The sequence below is a fragment of the Lepidochelys kempii genome, chromosome 11, assembly GCF_965140265.1.
Source record: "Lepidochelys kempii isolate rLepKem1 chromosome 11, rLepKem1.hap2, whole genome shotgun sequence".
In the NCBI taxonomy this organism is placed as follows: Eukaryota; Metazoa; Chordata; order Testudines; family Cheloniidae; genus Lepidochelys; species Lepidochelys kempii.
This window is the reverse complement of record NC_133266.1, coordinates 39,520,726-39,543,062: the sequence shown is the minus strand read 5'-3', so window position 1 is coordinate 39,543,062 and position 22,337 is coordinate 39,520,726. Positions and strand designations below refer to the sequence as shown.

Genomic DNA, 22,337 nt, shown 5'->3' with positions numbered 1-22,337 from the left:
GTGGCCTTCAAGGCAACCCCCTACACACTGGCAGAGCACATCTGCCGGAAAATGAAGTGACTACAGTGCATCAAGGAGGACATGTTACAGGAGGTGCTTCAATCTTCAGAGGTCAAAAAAGAGGGGAGTGGAGAGAGACCCTGAAGGAAAAATTTAAAATAGAAAGGCAGCACAGAAAGGAGAGCAAGAAACAAATTGTAAAGGGCCAGGAGCAGATGACAAAATTGAAGGAGGAGCAAACAGAGATGTTGATGTCCCTAATCACGCTCCAGGCAGAACAGATGCATGCTTGCCCTCCCCACCCATAGCCAATACAGAACTGCTTTCCATGACCCCCCAAACTCCTTCCACACAGTCCTTACAACTTCTCAGAATGTCTCAGTACCTCATTCACTCCACCCCTTCAGACAGCTTCCAAAATGATAGCTGGAGTTACACACAGCTAGGAAAGCATATACTGCCCTGCACTCTTATCTCCCTTCCCAGCAATCCTTTTGTGTGTGTTAATTGTTATTTAATAAAAGCAAACTGTCCCGCACATAGTGGTTGCGGCTGATAGAAATACATAGCGGCAATTTGATCATTTGCTGACTACAAATCCTGGTCAGGAATCATCACAACTTTAATGCAAGGAGGCAAGATAATACAGCATGACCACTGTATACAAAGACATTACTGATGCTCATTGTCAAAATGTTGCCTTGAAGTGTCCCTGATTCGAATAGCCCCCTGTTGTGCCCCTCTAATAGCCCTCGTATCTGGCTGCTCAAATTCTGCAGCCAGCTGATCCGCCTCTGTGCTCCACGCTTGGGGGAATCTTTTCACCCTTAGACTCACATATATTATGGAGTGCGCAGCAGGTTGCTATGACCATGAGAATATTTTCCTCATTTAGGTCTAATCTGCCATAAAGGCAGTGCCAGTGCGCTTTTAATCTGCCAAAGGCACATTCTATGGTCACTCTGCACCTGCTCAGCCTATTGTTGAAGGGCTCCTTGTTGCTGTCCAGATGCCCCGTGTAAGAATTTATGAGCTACAGGAGTAAGGAGTACATTGGGTCTCCCAGGATCACTATGGGCATTTCAACATCCCCCACTTGAATCTTCTGGTCGGGAAAGAAAGTCCCTGCTTGCAGCTTTCTGTATAGGCCAGTGTTCCTGAAGATGTCTGCATTATGCATCTTCCTGGACCACCCCGTGTTGATGTCAGTGAAACTCACTGTGCTTAGGGTGATCCACAAGCGCCTGCAGTACCATAGAGAAGTACCCCTTTCTACTGATGTACTCCACTGCAAGTTGGTCCAGGTCAAAATTGGAATATGCATGCTATCTATCACCCCTCCGCAGTTAGGGAATCCCATTGCCGCAAAGCCATCCAATATTTCATGCACATTTCCAAGAGTGTCAGTCCTTCATAGGAGGATGCAATTAATGACCCTGCATACTTGCATTAACGCTGCCCCAACGATGGACTTCCCCACTCCAAACTGATTTGCGACCAATTGGTAGCAGTCCAGAGTCACCAGCTTCCACACAGCGATTGCCACTCGCTTCTCTACTGAGAGGACAGCTCTCATTTTGGTGTGCTGGGGCAAGCTCTGCACACAGTTCTAGGAAGGTGGCTTTCCGCATATAAAAGTTGGCAGCCATTGCTCGTCATCCCAAACCTGCATAAGTATGCGATCCCATCAGTCAATGCTGGTTTCCCGAGCCCAAAAGTGACAGTTCAATGTGTTTAGCTGCTCCGTGAATGTCCACAGTAATCTTGTGTTGTTTTTTTTCCAGGGCGCACACAGATCAGGCAACTCCGATTCCTGTTCAAATTGGGAGCTTATGATATACTGCATGATCATTCCGAGGTGTTCATAACAGTGACTACAACAGTAAAGAGCAGTGTGGGATACATGCTTTCAACCAAAGATGGCGGGCACACAGTAAACGGGCTGTTGAAAAATGCTGCGAAATGCAGTCGGAAGCCCATGGAATGCTGGGATGGAAAGAATTGCATCATGGGATATTGAGCCCACACGCATGATGCACTGCGATCCAATCTGCCTTCCCACAACTTCTAGCTGCAGAAGGTGGCGAGTAGCACAGTAGGGTAGCTACCCATAGTGCACTGCTCTCACTGTCGATGCTAGACCACCAAGTGTGGACATAGAATCATAGAATATCAGGGTTGGAAGGGACCTCAGGAGGTCATCTAGTCCAACCCCCTGCTCAAAGCAGGACCAATTCCCAGTTAAATCATCCCAGCCAGGGCTTTGTCAAGCCTGACCTTAAAAACTTCTAAGGAAGGAGATTTTACCACCTCCCTAGGTAACGCATTCCAGTGTTTCACCACCCTCCTAGTGAAAAAGTTTTTCCTAATATCCAACCTAAACCTCCCCCACTGCAACTTGAGACCATTACTCCTTGTCCTGTCCTCTTCTACCACTGAGGATAGTCTAGAACCATCCTCTCTGGAACCACCTCTCAGGTAGTTGAAAGCAGCTATCAAATCCCCCCTCATTCTTCTCTTCTGCAGACTAAACAATCCCAGTTCCCTCAGCCTCTCCTCATAAGTCATGTGTTCCAGACCCCTAATCATTTTTGTTGCCCTTCGCTGGATTCTCTCCAATTTATCCACATCCTTCTTGTAGTGTGGGGCCCAAAACTGGACACAGTACTCCAGATGAGGCCTCACCAATGTCGAATAGAGGGGGACGATCACGTCCCTCGATCTGCTCGCTATGCCCCTACTTATACATCCCAAAATGCCATTGGCCTTCTTGGCAACAAGGGCACACTGCTGACTCATATCCAGCTTCTCATCCACTGTCACCCCTAGGTCCTTTTCCGCAGAACTGCTGCCTAGCCATTCGGTCCCTAGTCTGTAGCTGTGCATTGGGTTCTTCCGTCCTAAGTGCAGGACACCGCACTTATCCTTATTGAACCTCATCAGATTTCTTTTGGCCCAATCCTCCAATTTGTCTAGGTCCCTCTGTATCCTATCCCTGCCCTCCAGCATATCAACCACTCCTCCCAGTTTAGTATCATCCGCAAATTTGCTGAGAGTGCAATCCACACCATCCTCCAGATCATTTATGAAGATATTGAACAAAACCGGCCCCAGGACCGACCCTTGGGGCACTCCACTTGACACCGGCTGCCAACTAGACATGGAGCCATTGATCACTACCTGTTGAGCCCGACAATCTAGCCAACTTTCTACCCACCTTATAGTGCATTCATCCAGCCCGTACTTCTTTAATTTGCTGACAAGAATACTGTGGGAGACCGTGTCAAAAGCTTTGCTAAAGTCAAGAAACAATACATCCACTGCTTTCCCTTCATCCACAGAACCAGTAATCTCATCATAGAAGGCGATTAGATTAGTCAGGCATGACCTTCCCTTGGTGAGTCCATGCTGACTGTTCCTGATCACTTTCCTCTCATGTAAGTGCTTCAGGATTGATTCTTTGAGGACCTGCTCCATGATTTTTCCGGGGACTGAGGTGAGGCTGACTGGCCTGTAGTTCCCAGGATCCTCCTTCTTCCCCTTTTTTGCTCCGTCAATAGAAGGAGAGTTGTGTGAACATGCACAAGTGATGTAATTATACCAGTTTCTGTCAGCATAACTTGCGTCTACAAAACTCTGTAGTGTAGACAAGGCCTGACTCTTTAACAAAGACATCCTTTCTCCAAAATGTCCATTAGCTATTGAAGTTAAATGGGTGTTAATCCAACCCCTCCCTCAATTACTTGACTATTAAGCAACTGTCAACTGTGGTGTCATAATTTCACTATTTGTTAATTTATTACTGGTCTTGTCTTTGCTAGACTTAGTTTCCTAAAATTTCACCCCATTTGGTCTGCAGTAACTTGCAATACTACCTTCCCCATTTTGGCTGGAGAAGTGTATAGTCTGGCTAGAAGATAAAATAGGGAACTGGAAGTCAAGATTCCTAGGTTCTATAAATGGTTCTGACACTGACTCACTGTGTCCTCAAGCGAGTCATTTAATCTCTCTATGCATCAGTTTACTCCTCTCTAGAACTACACTACCTGTCTACTACATAGGGATGCTATGTGGCAGAATTAATTAATACTTAGAAAAAAATCTTTGCAATGCTCATAATTACTTATTGCTACTATGCTTCCATACGGTATTATGGTCTCTATGCTTCAGACACCTTTCATAAGCCTGCAGCTACAGATCCAGGTGGAAGGGAGAGCGCTAGCTTCGTAGCACGTTCCTTCCTTCATTCCAACTATGTGGAAATCTGTCTCTGGGAATTCCACAAGGTTACAGTTTCGTGGATAGAGAGAGAATGTAGCAGAGTAGGGATGCTTTGAAGTTTCATCAGAATTCTCTCCTGCCTGGAGAAGAATTATTTTTTATGTAGGAAGCTGGCACATCTTACTGAAAACAGAGAAATTTTATGTAAGCCAAATCCAAAATGAAAGCCACCTGAACAACTAAGAAATTTATTTATCAGCAGCAGGCACAGTGGTGCATGCCTGTAATCCCAGCTACTGCGGAGGCTGAGGCTGGTGGATTGCTTGGGCTCAGGGGTTCCAGGCTGTAGTGTGCTATGCTAATCAGGTGTCTGGTGCCACTGAAAGCCTAGCCAGCGGGTGGCCGAAGGAATGGCTAGAACAACATGAATGACATGTTGTGATTGGCTCTCTCTCTTTTAGGGCTGATGGACCAATCGTTCAAGGTGACTAAGGATTTATCAGCAATTAAGAAATAGACATGAGGAGAAATAATAAAATGAAACAGGTGAAATGTAAAGAAGTTTTATATATATATACTTACTCATCTGACAAAGTTTCTTTGAGAGACTGTAGTCTTGATCCATAATTGCTTTCAGGAACTAAAAGAACAATATGGTTTAGTATGAAAGTTAATATAGAAAACTGTTGATGTGCACGCTTTGAGAATTAGTTCCAAGTTTGGTCAGTTTTTATATAAAAATACTTTAGTGAGAACTTTGATCAATTTTCCAACAGCTATAAAGTGCAGAATTTTTCTATTGTTCTAAGTAGATCCACCAGGGGACAGTGAACAACTGCTAGTCCCACCACGACTTGTACAAACTCCATCACAGCTACTACATCTTAGAATTGAGGACTATATTTCTGTGTAATTGTGTTACCCTAAGCACACAGCCAAGTTACTCTGGAAACAACTTGGTACATGTGTTGCTTTACAAATGAGTAATCCAATTGACTCCAGTGGAACTACTCACATGAGTAAAGTCATGCACACTCTTAAGTGTCTTCAGGATTGTGGCCTAAGTTTGATGTGAGAACTGATTATTTTTTTACAACAGGTATCCTAAGTAACACCTGTGCTCACATAAGGTAAAAATTAATAGCACTGAGATATGTATTTGACAAGAGTAAATAACACAAGGCTTCACTGTCAGTATGGCACAGTGTGGACAAAGGTCTTGAATCAAGCCCTGACAACACCTGTTGGGTCCACAGTTTACTTTTGGCATCAGATGGAACAGTCTTGGATCTCAAACATGCTATCATTCATTGCTATCAAGTAGGAGGGGGAAAAACCCCAAACTCAAACATAGATCCATAAAGATCTCAATGACCTAAAAGCAGTAATACTAAACTAACAAATGGAAATCCACAACAGACCCATTTAACTGATGTTTGAGGTGGCATTATTGGAATAGTGAGACAATGGTTAAAAGCAGTATAGGAATCTACTTATATAATTAATGACAGGATGTTAAAAACTAATTATCACATAAGCAAATATGATAAATACAATGGTCACCACTAAAAAAATCCAAAAAATCCCCCCCCCCAAAATCAACATTGGCTAAAAGTTATCTGAGGTATCATCATTTTCTCTCCTTAGACAATAGAGTATCTCAGACAGCACTGTGTGGTAACTGCTGGCTGTTGTTTTAATAATGAATATTATCACTATTCTTTCATTTGAAGTCAAGTAGACAGTTTGGGAGTTGTTAAAGTCAACAGTTCTCTTTAAATTCTTGGAGCTATGTTCATAATAGGCAGAGCCTAGACCTACACTACTTTGAGCTTTGCTCATGTCTCTCCTACAACATACGATCTAGATTTAAGTCTCTGACCCTTCCCACCTTTTGTACACTCAATAGCAACTAATAAAGCTTTGTCGGCGACTGCAAAGATAGTCAGTCCCGCAAAAGAGGAGCTGAGTAAGGTTTTCTTCAGCTTGCCATGCAAAAATCTTATTCCAGAGCGTTTCTTACTGCACTGTCATTTTACCTGTAAGCGTATTAGTATCACAATGACAGCAGAGTCTTAACTTTAAAACACATACTTAACTCTTAATGAAATCAATGGGATATAAGCATATGCTTAAGTACTTTGCTCCATTGGGGCATTTGACAGCAACACTACACATCTCATGCTTCGTTTTAAAAAAAATAAAAGGAAGCACTGGATGTTGAGCAAACACAACCAATTAGCTGAAAAAAAATAATACCATTTACCATTTCACAAACATTTTGATATTCAAGTCTAGGTAACAGGAAGGAAAAAAAAACTCTTTTCCATATACCCTGCGTACTCCAACTGAATATTAAACACACAGTGGGCACTCAGGATCTCTTGCAGTGCTTAGAAGAGAAGCCATCATACAAAGCTGACTGAACTGTTTTCCCTCTTCAAACAACTAAATACAAGCAAACATCTTTCACACAGGAATATTTTTTGAAAAGTTGTTTTTGAGTGTCAGCAAAGATTTTGTTTGCATAGTACATGCATAAAAATACTAGTTTTCAACAGAGTATTTAGCATTACAGTGCCAGTCGCAGAGCCCCAAGTATTCCACAACTGCAGAACTTGCCATAGAATTCACCCCTTGCTGCACAAGTGTGGTTTAGGATTCTATTAAAAAATTAAGTTTCTAGCCCTTATGGGTATGCAAACCTAAAAAATGTAAGCCAAGTGTGAATGGTGGCCATCTGAGTCTACAAGCATGAAAACAATAATTCTGAGAGATGTGAATGGCCCCAGTCATTTCACTCAGGGCTCCAGGGACTCTGATTGTGCAGCTGTGGGCTTTGGCATCTTTCCAAGATACCACAGAATTCAGTATTTTTGTTCAGAGTTTACTATTTTGCTGTAGCCAGATGCCTAGCATCTTGTGTTCTTTTGTCATCTTGTCCTGCTGGGACTTGCCCAAAGCTGCCTCTTACTCTGCATCTTTATCCACAAGGGGGAATTAATTGATTATAGTGTATCACTATTCTACAGAAAAGACAAGACAGGTTCAGGGAGCAAGGGCTAGAGACCAGTTTGTGGCCAGGGAGCAGGGAGAAAACCATAAATTCAGGCTGGGCAGCTAGACTGCCTAAAGAATAGAGGCCTGTTGAACTCAGATGAACCACTGAATCTCACAATAAGCTCCCCACTTTTGATGGCATGCATGATGAAGGGAAAAGAGATTCGGAGCTGAGACACCCAGACAACATTGTAACCACTAAAGCCCACAGAGCTGGGTCATCTGAAGGACAAAACAAAAGATTAAAAAATAGTCATTGCTGAAAATAATCACTGATGAATTGTGCATCAATGAGTATTTTCAATTTTGAAACATGGTCGCAAGCATGTTTGCACATGACAGATACAATAAATCAACACTGATGCAGAATTTGGCAGAATTATGGAGTGTTTGCTACAGAATTGAGTCCCACTGTGCTGCAGAGTACATGGGTCCCTCAGTCTATGTTCACACTGTTCGGAGAGGCAGGGGCAGGGAGTGAAATTTACCTCTCCCAGCAACTCTATTGGTGCATTTCTTTTTCTATCTTCATTTTCACTGCTGCTTTCGTCGTCATCTGTCGTTTCTGACAGCTGCTCATCAATATTATGGTCATCAATACTATTTGTCTGAAATTCAGTGCTGAGTTCATTATTTGCTGGCTTTTCTACATTTCTGGAATTTTTCTCTTTATTGTCTAAATTCAAAATGAATATTATATCAACAATAAAAATAAATAATACTTAGCACTTACAGAGCATTTTATGTGTTCAATTCATCAGCATTAATTAGTTAATGAGATTCACTGACAAGGTGCTTTTGCATACAGTTGAAAAATATTTTTGATGTAAGAAGATAAACAGAAAAGTTAATGACAGGTTTCAGAGTAACAGCCGTGTTAGTCTGTATTCGCAAAAAGAAAAGGAGTACTTGTGGCACCTTAGAGACTAACCAATTTATTTGAGCATGAGCTTTCGTGAGCTACAGCTCACTTCATCGGATGCATACCGTGGAAACTGCAGCAGACTTTATATATACACAGAGAATATGAAACAATACCTCCTCCCGCCCCACTGTCCTGCTGGTAATAGCTTATCTAAAGTGATCATCAGGTTGGGCCATTTCCAGCACAAATCCAGGTTTTCTCACCCTCCACCCCCCCACACAAATTCATGCTTACATTACTGAGCTCAACTGTGCCCTCATATACACTAGGAAAATTACCACTGAAGAAAATAAGAATTGTATGGTACATCCCTCAGGGAAGGATTAGGCCTGCTGAATGTAACATGTCATGACTGGAACTCCATTTTAAAACTTGTTATATTACAGAAACTCAGCTGTAATACCATTCTTTCAGCTAAATATTCTGAAAGAAGAGTAATTGTACTGATGGTACTTATAACAACGTTTGATCTGCTTGGAGCCAAAAGGCAGTATATTTTTGTTTTACAGAATGAGTGTCTTACAGGTCTTTGAAAGCACTAAAGAATAACTACTTTACCTGAAAAAGAATGCAAAATTTGAGAAAGTAATAGTTGCTTTGGGAACCATAACTCTCACCTTCCTAACTTTTGTTGCACTTATATTCTCAATCATAACAGTACATTAAGTATTTATTATTTCATTTAATTTCTTCTTCATTATATTTGTAAAGGTTTTCCCATGAGTACATTTTGAGTATTTAAAATTGCTGCCATGTCATATATGAGTAATACCTAATACCTCAAACTGCAGACTAGCATTTCTTGGACTTGCCTAACAAAACCCAACCAAGAAGAAACCTGCTCTGTCACTTTTAAGTATTATAAAGCATTAGTAAATTTACAATGCCATTCCTCTAGTGAAGAAGTGAAGAGGAGTATACAGCCTGGCTGGCAATTTTGAAGAAGCTGCTGTCTTGGTCTGAAACGCCATGGTGTGTAGGGTGTTTTTATTATTAATTATTATTATTATTAAAGATAAAAGCTCTCTTCCAGCACAAATACAATGCAACAGTCCACAGAGGCTTAAATGCATGAGATGATATCTCTTTTTCCCAAGAGGTATTAGAATATCCAGTTAATCAAATGATCTACTGGCTGAACACATAGGTGCTTTAGAATGAAAAGAAAATAAGAATTGTGATTGAATGCACATTCAAATAAGTACATCTATATGCATGTGCAATGTGAATGAAATTATTATAGAAGGACTTATTCACTAACGAGGGAATTTATTTCTCAGGTCTCATATATAGGACTATATGTTGAAATGAACACACAGATTAGTGCCTAATCTTGAGTTGAAAATCAGTGAGAGGTCAATAAAGGTTGCTGGTCTCGGCTCAGTCCTAGTGGGTTTTTGTTCACATCATTGAACCACGACCTGATGGAGTCCAGCTGATAGCCTTTCCTGCAAAGTCCCAAGATTGAAATAAGCAGACATGAGCTACTGGCAGAACTAGGTGGCAAAGCTTGGATTGTGCCAGCTTGCAGTATATGCCCTTCTTCAGCCAAATCTCTCCTCTTAAATACACGAACTACAAGCTAATGTGTTTGAGAAGTTCTATGAAATTGTGGTAAGAAGGTCTGATAAAGTTTTCTGAGATTTCAAATTAACAAAGTGCAGAAACATATACAAACACACGGCCTGTTGAAATCAATGCAAAGACTCTGACTTCAGTGGGCTCTGAATCAGGATCATAAAAGCAGTATGGGTTCTGGTAAGAAAATTTTACCTCAGCTGTAACACCATTCTTTCAGCTAAATATTCTGAAAGAAGAGTCATTGTACTGATGGTGCCTATAACAATGTTCGATCTGCTGGAAGCCAAAAATGCAGTATATTTTTGTTTTACAGAAAGACAGTCTTAGAGGGATATCAATTGTACCAATTTTATCCTTAAGAGGTTCTCCTATAGAGCAATCTAGCTAACAGCAGGTGTCACTGAACAAAGTAATAAGGAAGAAAAATGAAAGTTGAAGAAAAGACAACTTCTAATTGGAAAAAAACCATGGAATTCATAAAGTTAATGAATACCAATACTCTGTTATGGAGGTGCCAGTTGCAGCTCCATTATTAAGGCTGAGCTGTTTTGCACTTAAATCAGAAATTCAACTGCTTACGTATATACAAAATTGTGTATCCTAACCAAAATTACCAGCACTTACTCTTTGATTATAGAATTAATTTACATTCCTTTGATTAAATTAAATTTAAAATTTAAATTTAAATTAAATTTAAAGATAAGAAATTCAGCACCTGCTGCTAGACTTTTTGTCCCAAATGATCTTATGAAGAGAATAATGCACTTTTTCAAAATTTCCCTGTGGTTTATTTACTGAAATCTTTACTGTGTGTAGGCTACATTTGAAAAAATGTTTTATTTTAGTATTAATGGTCATTTCCCCCTGTGATACACTGTACCTCAAAATAGCACCCTGTAATCCCCATATTCATCATTCATATATTGTTGTGATATTTCATACAAAGCTTTGTATTAAGTACTGTAAACCAACCTGCAACATCCAGTGGCGTAAGAAAAACTGCTTGATTCAAATACTGCTCAGTCTAATAAGATTCAAAATTTAGACTGCATGCTTACCTTTTATTGTCTTTGGTACCTTTCATGCCTACCACTTATACTCACTTAAAATCTATCTATCTTTCTGTAGTTCACAAATCTGTTTTATATTTTATCTAAAAGTGTGTTTTGGTAGAAGTGCTTGGGAAATCTCAGCTCAGTTTACAAAAGCTAGTGTGTGTCCTCTCCACATCGAGGGAGGGGTGGACTGGGTAATGAACTTACACACTAGTCAGGCTTCTGACCAGGGCTAGATGGCACAGTTCTGGGTACAAGGCTTGGGAGATCTGCTGATGCCTTTTCAAGATCTACCCAGCAAGAGGGCAGGAGTGAAAAGGGAACCATGTCTGTGTGCAAGCAGGCACACATGTAAGCAGGGGTATAGAAGGGAGAGAGGGAGAAATGGGGTGTGCACACATGTGCAGGGGAACCTAGGGAAGTAGAGGAGGAGGGAGAATTTGGAGGATAGGAAGAAGAGGGAAACTGGGATGTAATTCCCCACTTGCTTTGAGCTATTCTGGTGAAACAAAGCAGCTGTAGGCAGTTTGACTGACCAGGATGCTCTGACTGTATCATACGACTGCAGACTAGAGTAACACAATCAGGACATACTAGTGCATCTGGCTATAAAAAGTTAAAATTGTTAAAAAAAATATTTAAAGCTGGTAAGTCTAATGATTTGAAGATATGAAGTATCACATAGCATTATCTTTGAGTTTCTTGGTTGGAGTTAATGTATGGAATTTAAAAAACAAAAACAGACATTCCTAAAAAATTATATTAAGTAGATGAGGAGAGTATATATCAGTAATTTAGGGTAAAATACACTAAAGGATGTTGTAATTATTCCCAACCCAATTGTTGTAAATCCAGGAAATTCAGGGTTAAAAGTTAAATTTAAAAGAAAGCCAAACATGTTAAGTTATGGAAATGCCTCAATTCTGCCCTGTAGTGAAACCACGAGGGGGTGGGTTGGGGAGGGGGGGAATCTAGAATGTCTTTAAAAGTCAGTTTAATATAATCTAAGATCACAGACATTAAAATGCCTCAATAACATTCATATAGTTGTTGCATAGAGCCACTGAAGGGCAGAACTAGCTTGTCTGGGAATGCTTTTAGGGTCTGATCCAAAGCCTATTGAAGTTAATAGGAATCTGTTGACGTCAGAGGACTTTGGCTCAGGCCCCAAGACAGAACAAGATCTCTTAGACTTTATCCTGGGGTTAGCTCACCAACTATCCCAGTTTCTATTGCTGACTGCAGCTCCATAGAATCTATCAGTAGTCTTCTTGCCAGATTTTAAAGAGTTTCAGGTTTGCATCAACTCAGTTCTTTATTAACTAGCCTTGACTTAACTATGACATCATATGCTAGCTCATAAAATGGAGTGTAAGTGCTGGCAGAGCAATTGTATATTAATCACCAAGATTCCCTTAAAGGGCAGTAAAACTGTGCTAAATACTATGTCAATTATTAATATTATGGAATTGAAATGCTGGTAAAAAGGAACTTTAAGACTAAGAACTCTAACAGGTAAACAGTGAGCAGTTTTCAAGGTTAACACTTTCTGTCAGACACATTTGAAAGAAGTCAAATTATCATACCAAAATGACTTCTTCCAACAACAATCACGTGAGAGCTGATGAGGATGCATATGTAGGCTAAGAGTCATGTGCTGTGCGGCTATACTTTCAAAGGAACATTTGGAAAAATAAGTGTAACAGTAGCATAAACAGAAACCCAAACTTGTTTACACAAGGGCAACTATTATAATAGTGAATGTCTTTAAAATATATAGGACATCCTATAAGAATGTGTCATTTGCCCTCAAAAGGGATGTCTGTAAACATCTTTGTTTGCATGTCTGGGATTGATGAACAGGCTAACACCTTTGAACATCAAAAGCATCACTGACTAAAACTTGGGGGATTGGAGATACCTGAGGAGGAAGGAAGAATGGATGACAGTTACCTGGAGCGGAAAGACAGTTTCATTGCCAAGCTGCTCAGCAAAAGCAGCAGAGGAGAAAGAGACAAGATCACCAGAGAGGATATGTTGTGCATAAAATGTAATGTCCTTAATTGTACCTACCTATGTTATTTAGAAATTAAGAATAAGTATGTTATGCAGGCTGTTTCTTTGGAGTTAAACTGGATTTTCTCTCTCTCCTTAATATATTTTATTTTTGATCAGACCAACTGAGTTATGTGTACAATATGGCTTTGAAAGGAAGGCAACATTCTGACAAAGTACCACCCAATGACTGGTTGGCTGATGACAAGAATGGCAGGAATAGGTTACAATTACTAGTAACTGATTTCACTTTGTTTAGTTTTTATATTACATCAGTTGCACTGGTAGCAACAGCTATAGTTAATATTATAAAACAGTTCCCATTATAAACTAGAGATTTCTACTCTTGATTTCTAATTTTACTCCTTTACAAAGTTTATTTCAGGCTACTTTAGTGCCTTGTAACTTTCTACAAAAACATCTTTTATAGGTCTCTTTGAACTAACTGCATACATCTGAGCAGACAGTATTTCATTAGAAATAGAGATTAGAAATGAAGTTTTTTAAATCTATTTTTTTGCATCCTATGTTCCCATTCTGTGTAACCACACAATAAAAAGCCTGCTTACTGTCCGCTATGTGCAGTCAAAAAATGAGGCATGCAGAACCTGAGCAGAAAGTGAAACAGCTTGTAATTTACAGAGGACAATGCGAACAGGATGTTAACTCCACTGAAAGAATCATTAAAAGAATGTTGCTATTTTGTAAGGTTTACTTCAGATTTTTTAAAATAGACTTAAAATTACACTAAGTATTATTTTCTTGGTTGATTCTGGATTATACTGAAAACCTGAATTGCTACCTTAGCATTTAGTGAACAGGACGACGGATCTATTTTTAATGGCCCATATACCCTACAAGGATAGCGCTGGCACATAGTTCTATGCCACAATTAGTGGTATCTGTGTTATAACACTTTTTTACTGCTAGAGTGGAGCTAGAGTAGATCTGTACTATGCGGAGAAACAGTATTTTATATTCCCTATTGACCTTAAATATTTCCCATATTATTTTCCTTTATTTAAAAAAAACAAAACAAAAAAAAAACCCAGAAAAAGTTATGGGTCCCAACAGCAATATTAATACAGTGACATTGCTGGAATCTTAACTTTTGCATATCTTGACTTCTTGTATTTCTAACTATGCAACCTTAACATTACTTTAACATTATATGGTATTTTATTAATGATTTTGATTAGTTTATTTTGGTTTTTTATAAACCTTGGGCCAAATTGTGCCTGGCCCTGATACAAGTGCACAGCATATGCATACATACGCAATTGCGCACACGCATAACCTCCCTGCCCACCCTAAATCAAGACTTGTCTACAGTTACAGTGCGGCAGCAGCAGGTGCAGCTGCGCAGCTGTAGCGCTTTGTGAACATGCTGCCTACGCCAACGGGAGACCTTCTTCCATCGGCACAGGTACTTCACCTCCCGAAGAGGCGGTTGCTATGCTGATGTGAGAAGCCCTCCTGTTGACATACTATCTACAGTGGGCGTTAGGTCGGTAAAATCTGCACCCCTGAGTGATATAATTATACCAACATAAATTTGTAGTGTAGACGAGGGCTAAAGGCAAAGTAGAAATCAGTCCCTTTCCTCAGAGCTCTGACCCAAAAACACAGAGTAGCTGGCTGCAGGAGGAAAAGACAGATGCACCCAAAGAAGAAGAGCAATAGCAAGAGGTGCAGCCTCTGCATTTCCCAAAGACAGAAGGCCACCAGTGCTCCTTTCTGGGTAGTGTGATTGAGATTCACCCTTATTGTGGGCTGTGTCTAAAACCTACAAATTAAGCTTCAGACTACTACACTTTCCCCAAACCAATCTCTGAAGCAAAAAACATTTTTTTAAATAATAAAAGGCAACTTTGAATAGAAAATATTTGCATGGAGAATTGTCAGGGATTCAGAGAGACATTTCACTTCAACCAAACAACCAATGACTTCTGATTTGATGCTATCTCTCCTAGCTTCACTGATCCTTGTTTCATGATGTAGTTTGTGTAAATCAATTTTTAATCGCTCACCCATATAAAATTCTATAAAATTAAAACAAACAAGGGATAAAAAAATGCAGTCTGTTATTGTGCAATTAATGTTAATTCCAAAAGGGAAAGGATAATATATAATATTCTATGAAGACATTTATTAAACAAAAGAAAAATCTGCACAGCCTAATGTGGAGTTTCCTTTGTAGAACCACTTTACATGTGGCCAGATCTTCTTGTATGCAATATAATATTACTGAAGCAAACAGAATTCTAGAAGTTCAGAACTGACAAAGTCGGATAATATACTGTACATGCTTTATGATGGCATGAGCTGTTCTGTTGTGTCAAAGCCATGAAATTATAGCCCCTTTTCAACCGAACTGAGAATAGTGTCTTCCATGAACATTGTAGATATTCCCTAGAGTCTTCTTAGATAAAACTAAAATTTTCTTTTTGCAATTTTACAATGTATTATCTTCCACCACTCCTAAATTCAGGAGATATCAGAACTAAAAAAGATGGTTTCCATAGTGAGATGTATAAGCTATAGGCAAACACGTCAGACAGTTAACCTCTGATCAAAACCACGGCAATGTCTCCATCAAACCAGATACACAACAAGGCCTAAGATATCACATTCAGGCCTTACAAGAATCCTATTCTTTCCACAATCATGCAGCACAGAAACTAATATCACTTTATAATGTCTACTCCTTACCCATTGTTAGACTCATTTTTTTGGGGATGTGGCTGGCTGAATAAGAGACTATCTGTAACTCAGTGAAGAAAGTGCAAATCTTACCTGTAGTTTCTTGTATGTAGTGGGGTGATCTTAAATTAGTCTCTTGAATCCTAGATGAATTTTTATTTTTTGTACTTTTTGCAGAAGAATCCCATCTACATGTTGGATATGATTTCCAGAAAAAAAAATAAGCATCATAAAGACTAAAAATAACATCTCCAGGTTAGGCCAATTTTTACAGAGATGTACAGCAGCAGCACCAAAATAATAAGCCAGATATGATAATCCTGTCATAATTAATAACTGCTTCTTATGGAAAAGTGATTTGCCTGCTGGATGACTGTGCATTTTTTGAAGATCATGATGGATATTTCTAGACATAAGATTTATTCCTTAATTGATGGTGAGATTAAGAATTCTCCTAATCAAAATTATAAATTAACAAAAGGGAGCAAAGTAAATTTAGTTACTATTTCTCTCCTGCCATGGGTTCCCCACAGCAGCAGGAGCTCCATCTCTCATCCCAAGAAGTCTCCTTCCACTGCCTTAGATTCCTGGGAATTTATAGCCATTTTGTTTCAAGATAATTAATCCAAGGACAACCTGGAGCTCAGTTTGGTTCTACAACAAAAAAATTAAGGTTGATTCAGGTTTGGTATAGCAGGGCTTTTTGGTAGCCATGTCAGTAGCTTTTCCAGTGCTATGTTTTTACATTGCTTAGTGTTTACACTGCACTGCACTGTTTAATGTTTTCTGATTATTCTCTGGCAGCTCAGGATACTATTTGCTCAGCCCGCTCTTGCTCCTGCTAGGCACTGGCAATCCATGCTGGCTGCAGTCATCTGAGCTGCCTAACCAATGCTCATGCTACCAGCATGCTTTTGTCTTGCCTATACACAAAACCAACCTAGGCTTCATATTAGAATTTTCCATCCTGGCCCTGATGTACATCCCCTTTTCTGATGTACGTCCCCTTGTTAGTTCCCAGCCCAAGGAAGTGGTCATTAACTTGTGATGGGAGACACAGGGCCATTTGATACTCATTTTAGCAAGATTTCCAGCCCAGCATTTCCTCCCAGTGACCATAAATCCATCCTCCTCTGTCAGAGTGCTCCTGACTGGCCAATGCCTGAAGCATTAATCCAAAGGGTTAAAATTATTTATTTAACAAGCACAAAGTTAATATTTTAATAGCCCATTTTTCTTAAATGCACCTAACGAGCTACAAAGATATAAGACTTACTTTTCAAAAGTTGATTTAGCTGCACATAATGAGATTTGTTTTGTTGGCGTATAAACTCTGTTTGTAGATTCTGGTCCACATCCATGCTGCCTTGGTTTAAATTAAAATGGTTTTTCACATAATGAAACACAAATAAAATATTGCCATTAACTGAAATATAATTATGTTCATTCCATTGATACTTGTAAGCTTGTGGCTACCCAAGATTAATCCCATCTGCCCTTTGTCCCATCAAAAATCCAAAGCAAACAAAAAGGCTGTGATCTGTACAATGGCTTCAATACATGTTTCTATTTTTTCCCTTTCATTTAAATGTATATTGTGATATAAAAACCCAGTGCTGAATTTAGCCCCCATTGGAGGCAAATCATTAACCTGAATATTTATGTCTTTCTTTATATAGATTATGTACAACAGAGATAACTGTATTTCTGTTTATGTACAAGAAATGCTGAACAGGATGCAGCTGTTTCAAACTTTGACAGTCAATAAAATGGTTAAAAATGTAAATTATTTTATCATCACATCTTTGTGGTACAAGACTACCATCCCACAGCATATCAGTCTCCGCAAGGACCAGTCTTTAGCAATTAGCCTAAGCCACAGAAGACAAATTTTACCTGATTAGTGCCCCATCATGTTGAGAACATTCCCCTGTTCTTCTACACATACTAAATGTTGCAGTTAATGAAAAGAATATTTTATTTAATGGCATGTGCTGATTAAATGAATCAGTAGTGGAAATCACATTTATTGATTATCAGTTCTTGGCTATATCATCAGCTTCCCTGTGTGTTTACAGTAGGGGTGTAAAATGTTAACCTGCCTTAACTGTTAACCCCTAGGCCAGTGGCTCCAGCTGCACCACCTGGCCAGAGCAGCCCCAGCTGGTTTACTATTTAAACGAAATATTTTTACATCATTTAAACGGTTTACTTTTTAAACGGTATTTACATCCCTAGTTTACAGCTCACAAACATTCACTATGCCTTTTTAATAACTCTCTCAGAATGACAATGACAACTGATTTATGGAACTGAATATGCTTCCCAAAAAGAGCATATGTAGCTTTCTACACTAAAGCACAAAAATATAAAGTTGAGATCACAGAGAAATTAATTTTCAACATTGATTTTTGCATCTTGAAGCTTCAAATCCCCAAAACATGTCATTTGAAGTCTTGAAAGTAGATCAATAACATCAATAATCTCCACAAATAACCAAATCATCATCAAAATGATCAAGTCAGTGAATATATGAAGCTGCCAGCTAACTGGGTGCTAAGTTAATTATTTATCTTCATTTTTATTTCAGAAAATAGAAACTCCAGTAGACACCATTTCACAAATAACGACAGATCGTTCACTGGAAAAAGATATTTTCTCCAGTTACAAAATCTGAGGCAATGTTTGTTTGGCTCCTATTACCTTTCAAAATCCCAGACACTTTTAAAATCCAATTACATTAGCTCACATAGGTGATAAAGCTACTCAGACATGGAATACAACAAAAAAATCCGTGGACAGATGGAGTTTAATATCTATTCCTCAACAATATTGATATAGACAGTATTCAGCTAAAAACAAGAATTAAACTGAATAAGATACTCTTGGATTTAAATAATAAAGTATTACTTAGTTTTGAGAAAATTAGAATAAATGCATGCAAATGGAGAAAATGCAACATATATGTTGTCTGTACAAAGTACATATTGGCGTATTTTGTATATGATATATCTCCTATATACCTTGGATCATTAGCCTGAAGTTGTCTTTAACTAATGCTTTTCCTTAAGAATCTAGACCAAATTTCCAAAAGTGATTTTGAGTGCCCAACTTGAGCCTCTTTAAAAGGGGTCTGATATTCAAAGGGCAGGTGTTTAATACTTTCTGAAAAATCAGACTCCTTTAAAGTGTCTTAAAGTGGGCATCCAAAAATCACATTTGAAATTCATACCATACAAAACGTAAGAAGGCCTATACATAACTGATCAGGAATAGGCCTTTCTCATGAGTGGGAATGAATCAAATGCAATATAGCATTTAACTCCTATTTTCTCCTTTTAATTAAATATTAAAATAAATTCTATGCCTGTGATCATTACTACAGGTACTAACCAGTTTACACTGAATTGTCCAAGACCATTATAATGTAGTATTTCTATAAATTTAAGATTACTTTTCAAAATAACTTTTTAGAAGATTCACCAGATAAAGTCTACATAGAACTGAATGAGAAGAAATAAATAGATCATATCCAGATGGCAGGGAAGATGTTCTCATATCTTTTATACACATTTTCTAACACAGGAAACAAGCATCCGTGAACTGGGTTTTGAAAATGTACAGGTAACTCTTCCAACTGTGTTAAGTGCTACAGAGGACCCTTAACTGAATAAGAGTTTTCAAACTTCAGTAAAAATATGGAGACAGTCTCAACATAATTATACAAACTAGGGGTTACATATTCGTATAAAATAAATACCTCCATTCAATTACTTGCCTGTAATAAAGCTCAGTGCAAGAAAAAAAGACAATACCCATTCTTACAACCTAATTACTCTTTTACTAGAGATTAATATTCCATTTTTTAAATATTGATTTAGTGATATATTTAATATACACATTTTAATGAATTGCAGTTATATTTTACATAATGATTGTTCGGGGGTGGGGAGAGGAAGAGTCACAAATGGAATTTATTCCAATTCCAGCGATGAAAAAAAACCTAGTAACTAAAGCAATTTTATAGAGTCATATGGTAAGAGAAGTATCATAACATCAAGAACAGTCCACTTGGCAAGAATTTTAAGACCAAGTATTAAAAAGTGGCTTTAAAAAAATTGCATCTACAAGCTTTTCCACAAACCAGTACATTTTGCATGGGTATTTCCATTATTTTACAATTTCCAGGTAAATTATATTTGTGTGAAAACTGAGAGGTCAAAAGTCCAGCTACCTACTACCTACCAGATTACATGTGTAAATACAGTTTGCATGCACAAAAATATGAAAATGAATATATCCAGGAACAAGAGTTCCCTTTTAACAGTTTGACCCATTTAGTCTTTGGAGTTACTCCAGGTTTACACTTGTGTAAATGAGATAAAAAACTGGCACTCCACACTGAGTTTTATGGACATGACAATAAAGGAAGGAAGGATATTTTGGAGCAATCATGGATAATCACCAGGGGACAAATTTTCAGACAGCCTTTAACAAGAATATTCACAATTTTTCATACATACCCTTTCATGTGTACAAAGTCTACAATCCAAATTTAGAAACCACTTCTAAAAAAATGTGATCTTAGATCATTTACTGTACTGTGGCACCTGCCCTTTGACTGCTTACATGGATGAAGGGATCTTGTCATGATGTGTGATCCTGTTCCACTGAAGTCGATGGGAGGTTTCTGTTGACTTTTATGGAAGCAGTCTAAGAGCCACGGTAACTTATTTTGGAAAAATTTTCACAGTTTTCACTTAACCTCATAAGAATCTTAAATATAATGGCTGATATTTTCAAAGTAATTGAGATCATTCACGGCCTGAACTTGCACTTATTATGGCTAATAGCAAAGCTCTTGCTGACTTCAGTGATACAGAATCTGACTTTTAGATAAATCTTCCATTAAATTTTAATCAACTAATTTCAGTTTATACATGAATTCTATTATTATTTTCAAACCAAAAGAGTATGCACAACAGAAAATGTTTTCATAGTTTCTGAAAATTTTATGTAAGTATATTCTACAACAGTAAAAAAAAAAAAAATCAAACAAAGAAAATAACTATTCAATAACTCAAAATTTAAAGGCCTTAATTTAAACAATATGTACTTCTACAATATCATCAAGATTTAAATTCTATTTTAAATACCCCATCTAAATAATAATGGTGCCAACTGAACCAAACGTTAATCCATGCATTTCCAGTCTTTCAAAATTAATTGGGTGACAAATGATTTCATTATCTAGCTCTAATTGCTTAAAAAGGCATGTAATAGATCAGCTGCAAAACCAAAGACATCATCTTACCATGGCATTGTTTGAATTGGTTCAATAACCACTTCTTCTAAAAAACAAATGAACAACAGCTGTTTCAAGTTCTGATTTACTTAATACAAATTCTGATTTTCAATTCTAAACTTTCTTTGACTGTGACAGATATTGTAAAACGTTTCAAAGTTGCAAATAAAATTTGCACTGCTAAACTACTCAAAAACTTGCTTACTGGATTTTTTTAAAATCATCAGGGAAAGCTAACACATAATAAAAAAAAAAAATTTCTCCCCCCCAATACTAAATCATTATTAGGTCACTTACCTTTTGGACCAAACACATGTAATCTGCCATTTTGTCCATTCTTTTGGTCCTAAAATAACAATAGTAACATTAAAAATGAAACCCGCTGTAATTACTTAAGACACCCATCCCGCATTTATGAGGGTTCTTGCAGTGATGCAAATTCCCAGTAACCTTAACAGAATTCCACACCAGCATTCAGAATTGGAGCTTTGAAATTTCTTCACCACACATACAAAAATTCAAATAGCAGTAGCTATTGTTTTTCAATAGCAATAGCTAAATGAAGAACAAAACACATCAATTGCCCATGAAAGAGATGCCGAAGTAAATCCTATGGAAAACTAAGTCTTACCTTTATGGTATCTATCCTTTCTAAACAGTTCTGCCTAGTAGAAAACACAGACATTTGTATTAACACATATACTCCTTGAACACTGGAATTTCTGTTTGTTCAAGTGGACACGTGGTAGCAAAACAAAATAAAATAAAATAAATCTGGAAGGCACCAAATTCTTACACAACTGCAATTACTGCAACAATTACTTAATCTGGCCTCTAAAGTCTGACTCAACAAAAAATACACAGGCCTTTTCCCGGGTTTGTACTAGCCTAGGATGCTGGGTTCGCCATTAGGGCCCACACCCACACTAGAAAGAATTATAACCAGATTTATGATCTGATTCAGCAAAGCACTTAAGCACACACTTAAGTCCATCCCCTATTCTGTAAATCCCTTACGTTTTTACTACTGAGCTCACTAGGACTTAAATATGTCTTTAAGAGCTTTTCTGAATTGGAATATTAGTAGATACAAAACACTTTCAGCTGCAATGGTATTACTAATATTGTAAGTAAGCTATTTAGTGTAGACAGGGCACAGGTGATTACAATATGATTTCAGAAAATCTTGTTTCTCTATTGTGAGCCAACTTTCCTCAGTATAGGTTAGCCCTTATCTAAACTAGGACTTTTTATACTGTGTAGCACCAGTACACCACCACACAGCAATGATGTAACCAGGTGCAGGCATTTTAACCCACAGAGTGATTTTTTTTTTAAATGTCCAATTTACACCAGTCTTTTCACCATTAGAGATTCATTAAAATAAACTTGCCATGCCCTACACTCTACGACTCCCTAATCTGGGTCCATG

At 38.1% G+C, this 22,337-nt stretch overlaps 1 protein-coding gene across 11 annotated transcripts in view; it reads right to left on the bottom strand.

The window, feature by feature from the left end:
- ERICH2 (glutamate rich 2) overlaps positions 1-22,337 on the bottom strand; it is a 46,112-nt gene that overhangs the window by 8,823 nt on the left and 14,952 nt on the right. For 5 of the 11 annotated variants that reach the window (XM_073305796.1, XM_073305799.1, XM_073305797.1 and 2 more), the window contains 7 exons: positions 21,537-21,570; positions 21,203-21,251; positions 20,915-20,951; positions 16,877-16,962; positions 15,694-15,801; positions 7,770-7,957; positions 4,804-4,861 (listed from right to left, as the gene is read on the bottom strand). In XM_073305796.1, the coding sequence (XP_073161897.1) occupies positions 4,804-4,861; positions 7,770-7,957; positions 15,694-15,801; positions 16,877-16,962; positions 20,915-20,951; positions 21,203-21,251; positions 21,537-21,570 (560 nt within the window). Of the gene's footprint in view, positions 1-4,803; positions 4,862-7,769; positions 7,958-15,693; positions 15,802-16,872; positions 16,967-20,914; positions 20,952-21,202; positions 21,252-21,536; positions 21,571-22,337 lie in introns of all 11 variants that reach the window. The other 6 variants (XM_073305795.1, XM_073305794.1, XM_073305804.1 and 3 more) reach the window with 6 other exon arrangements.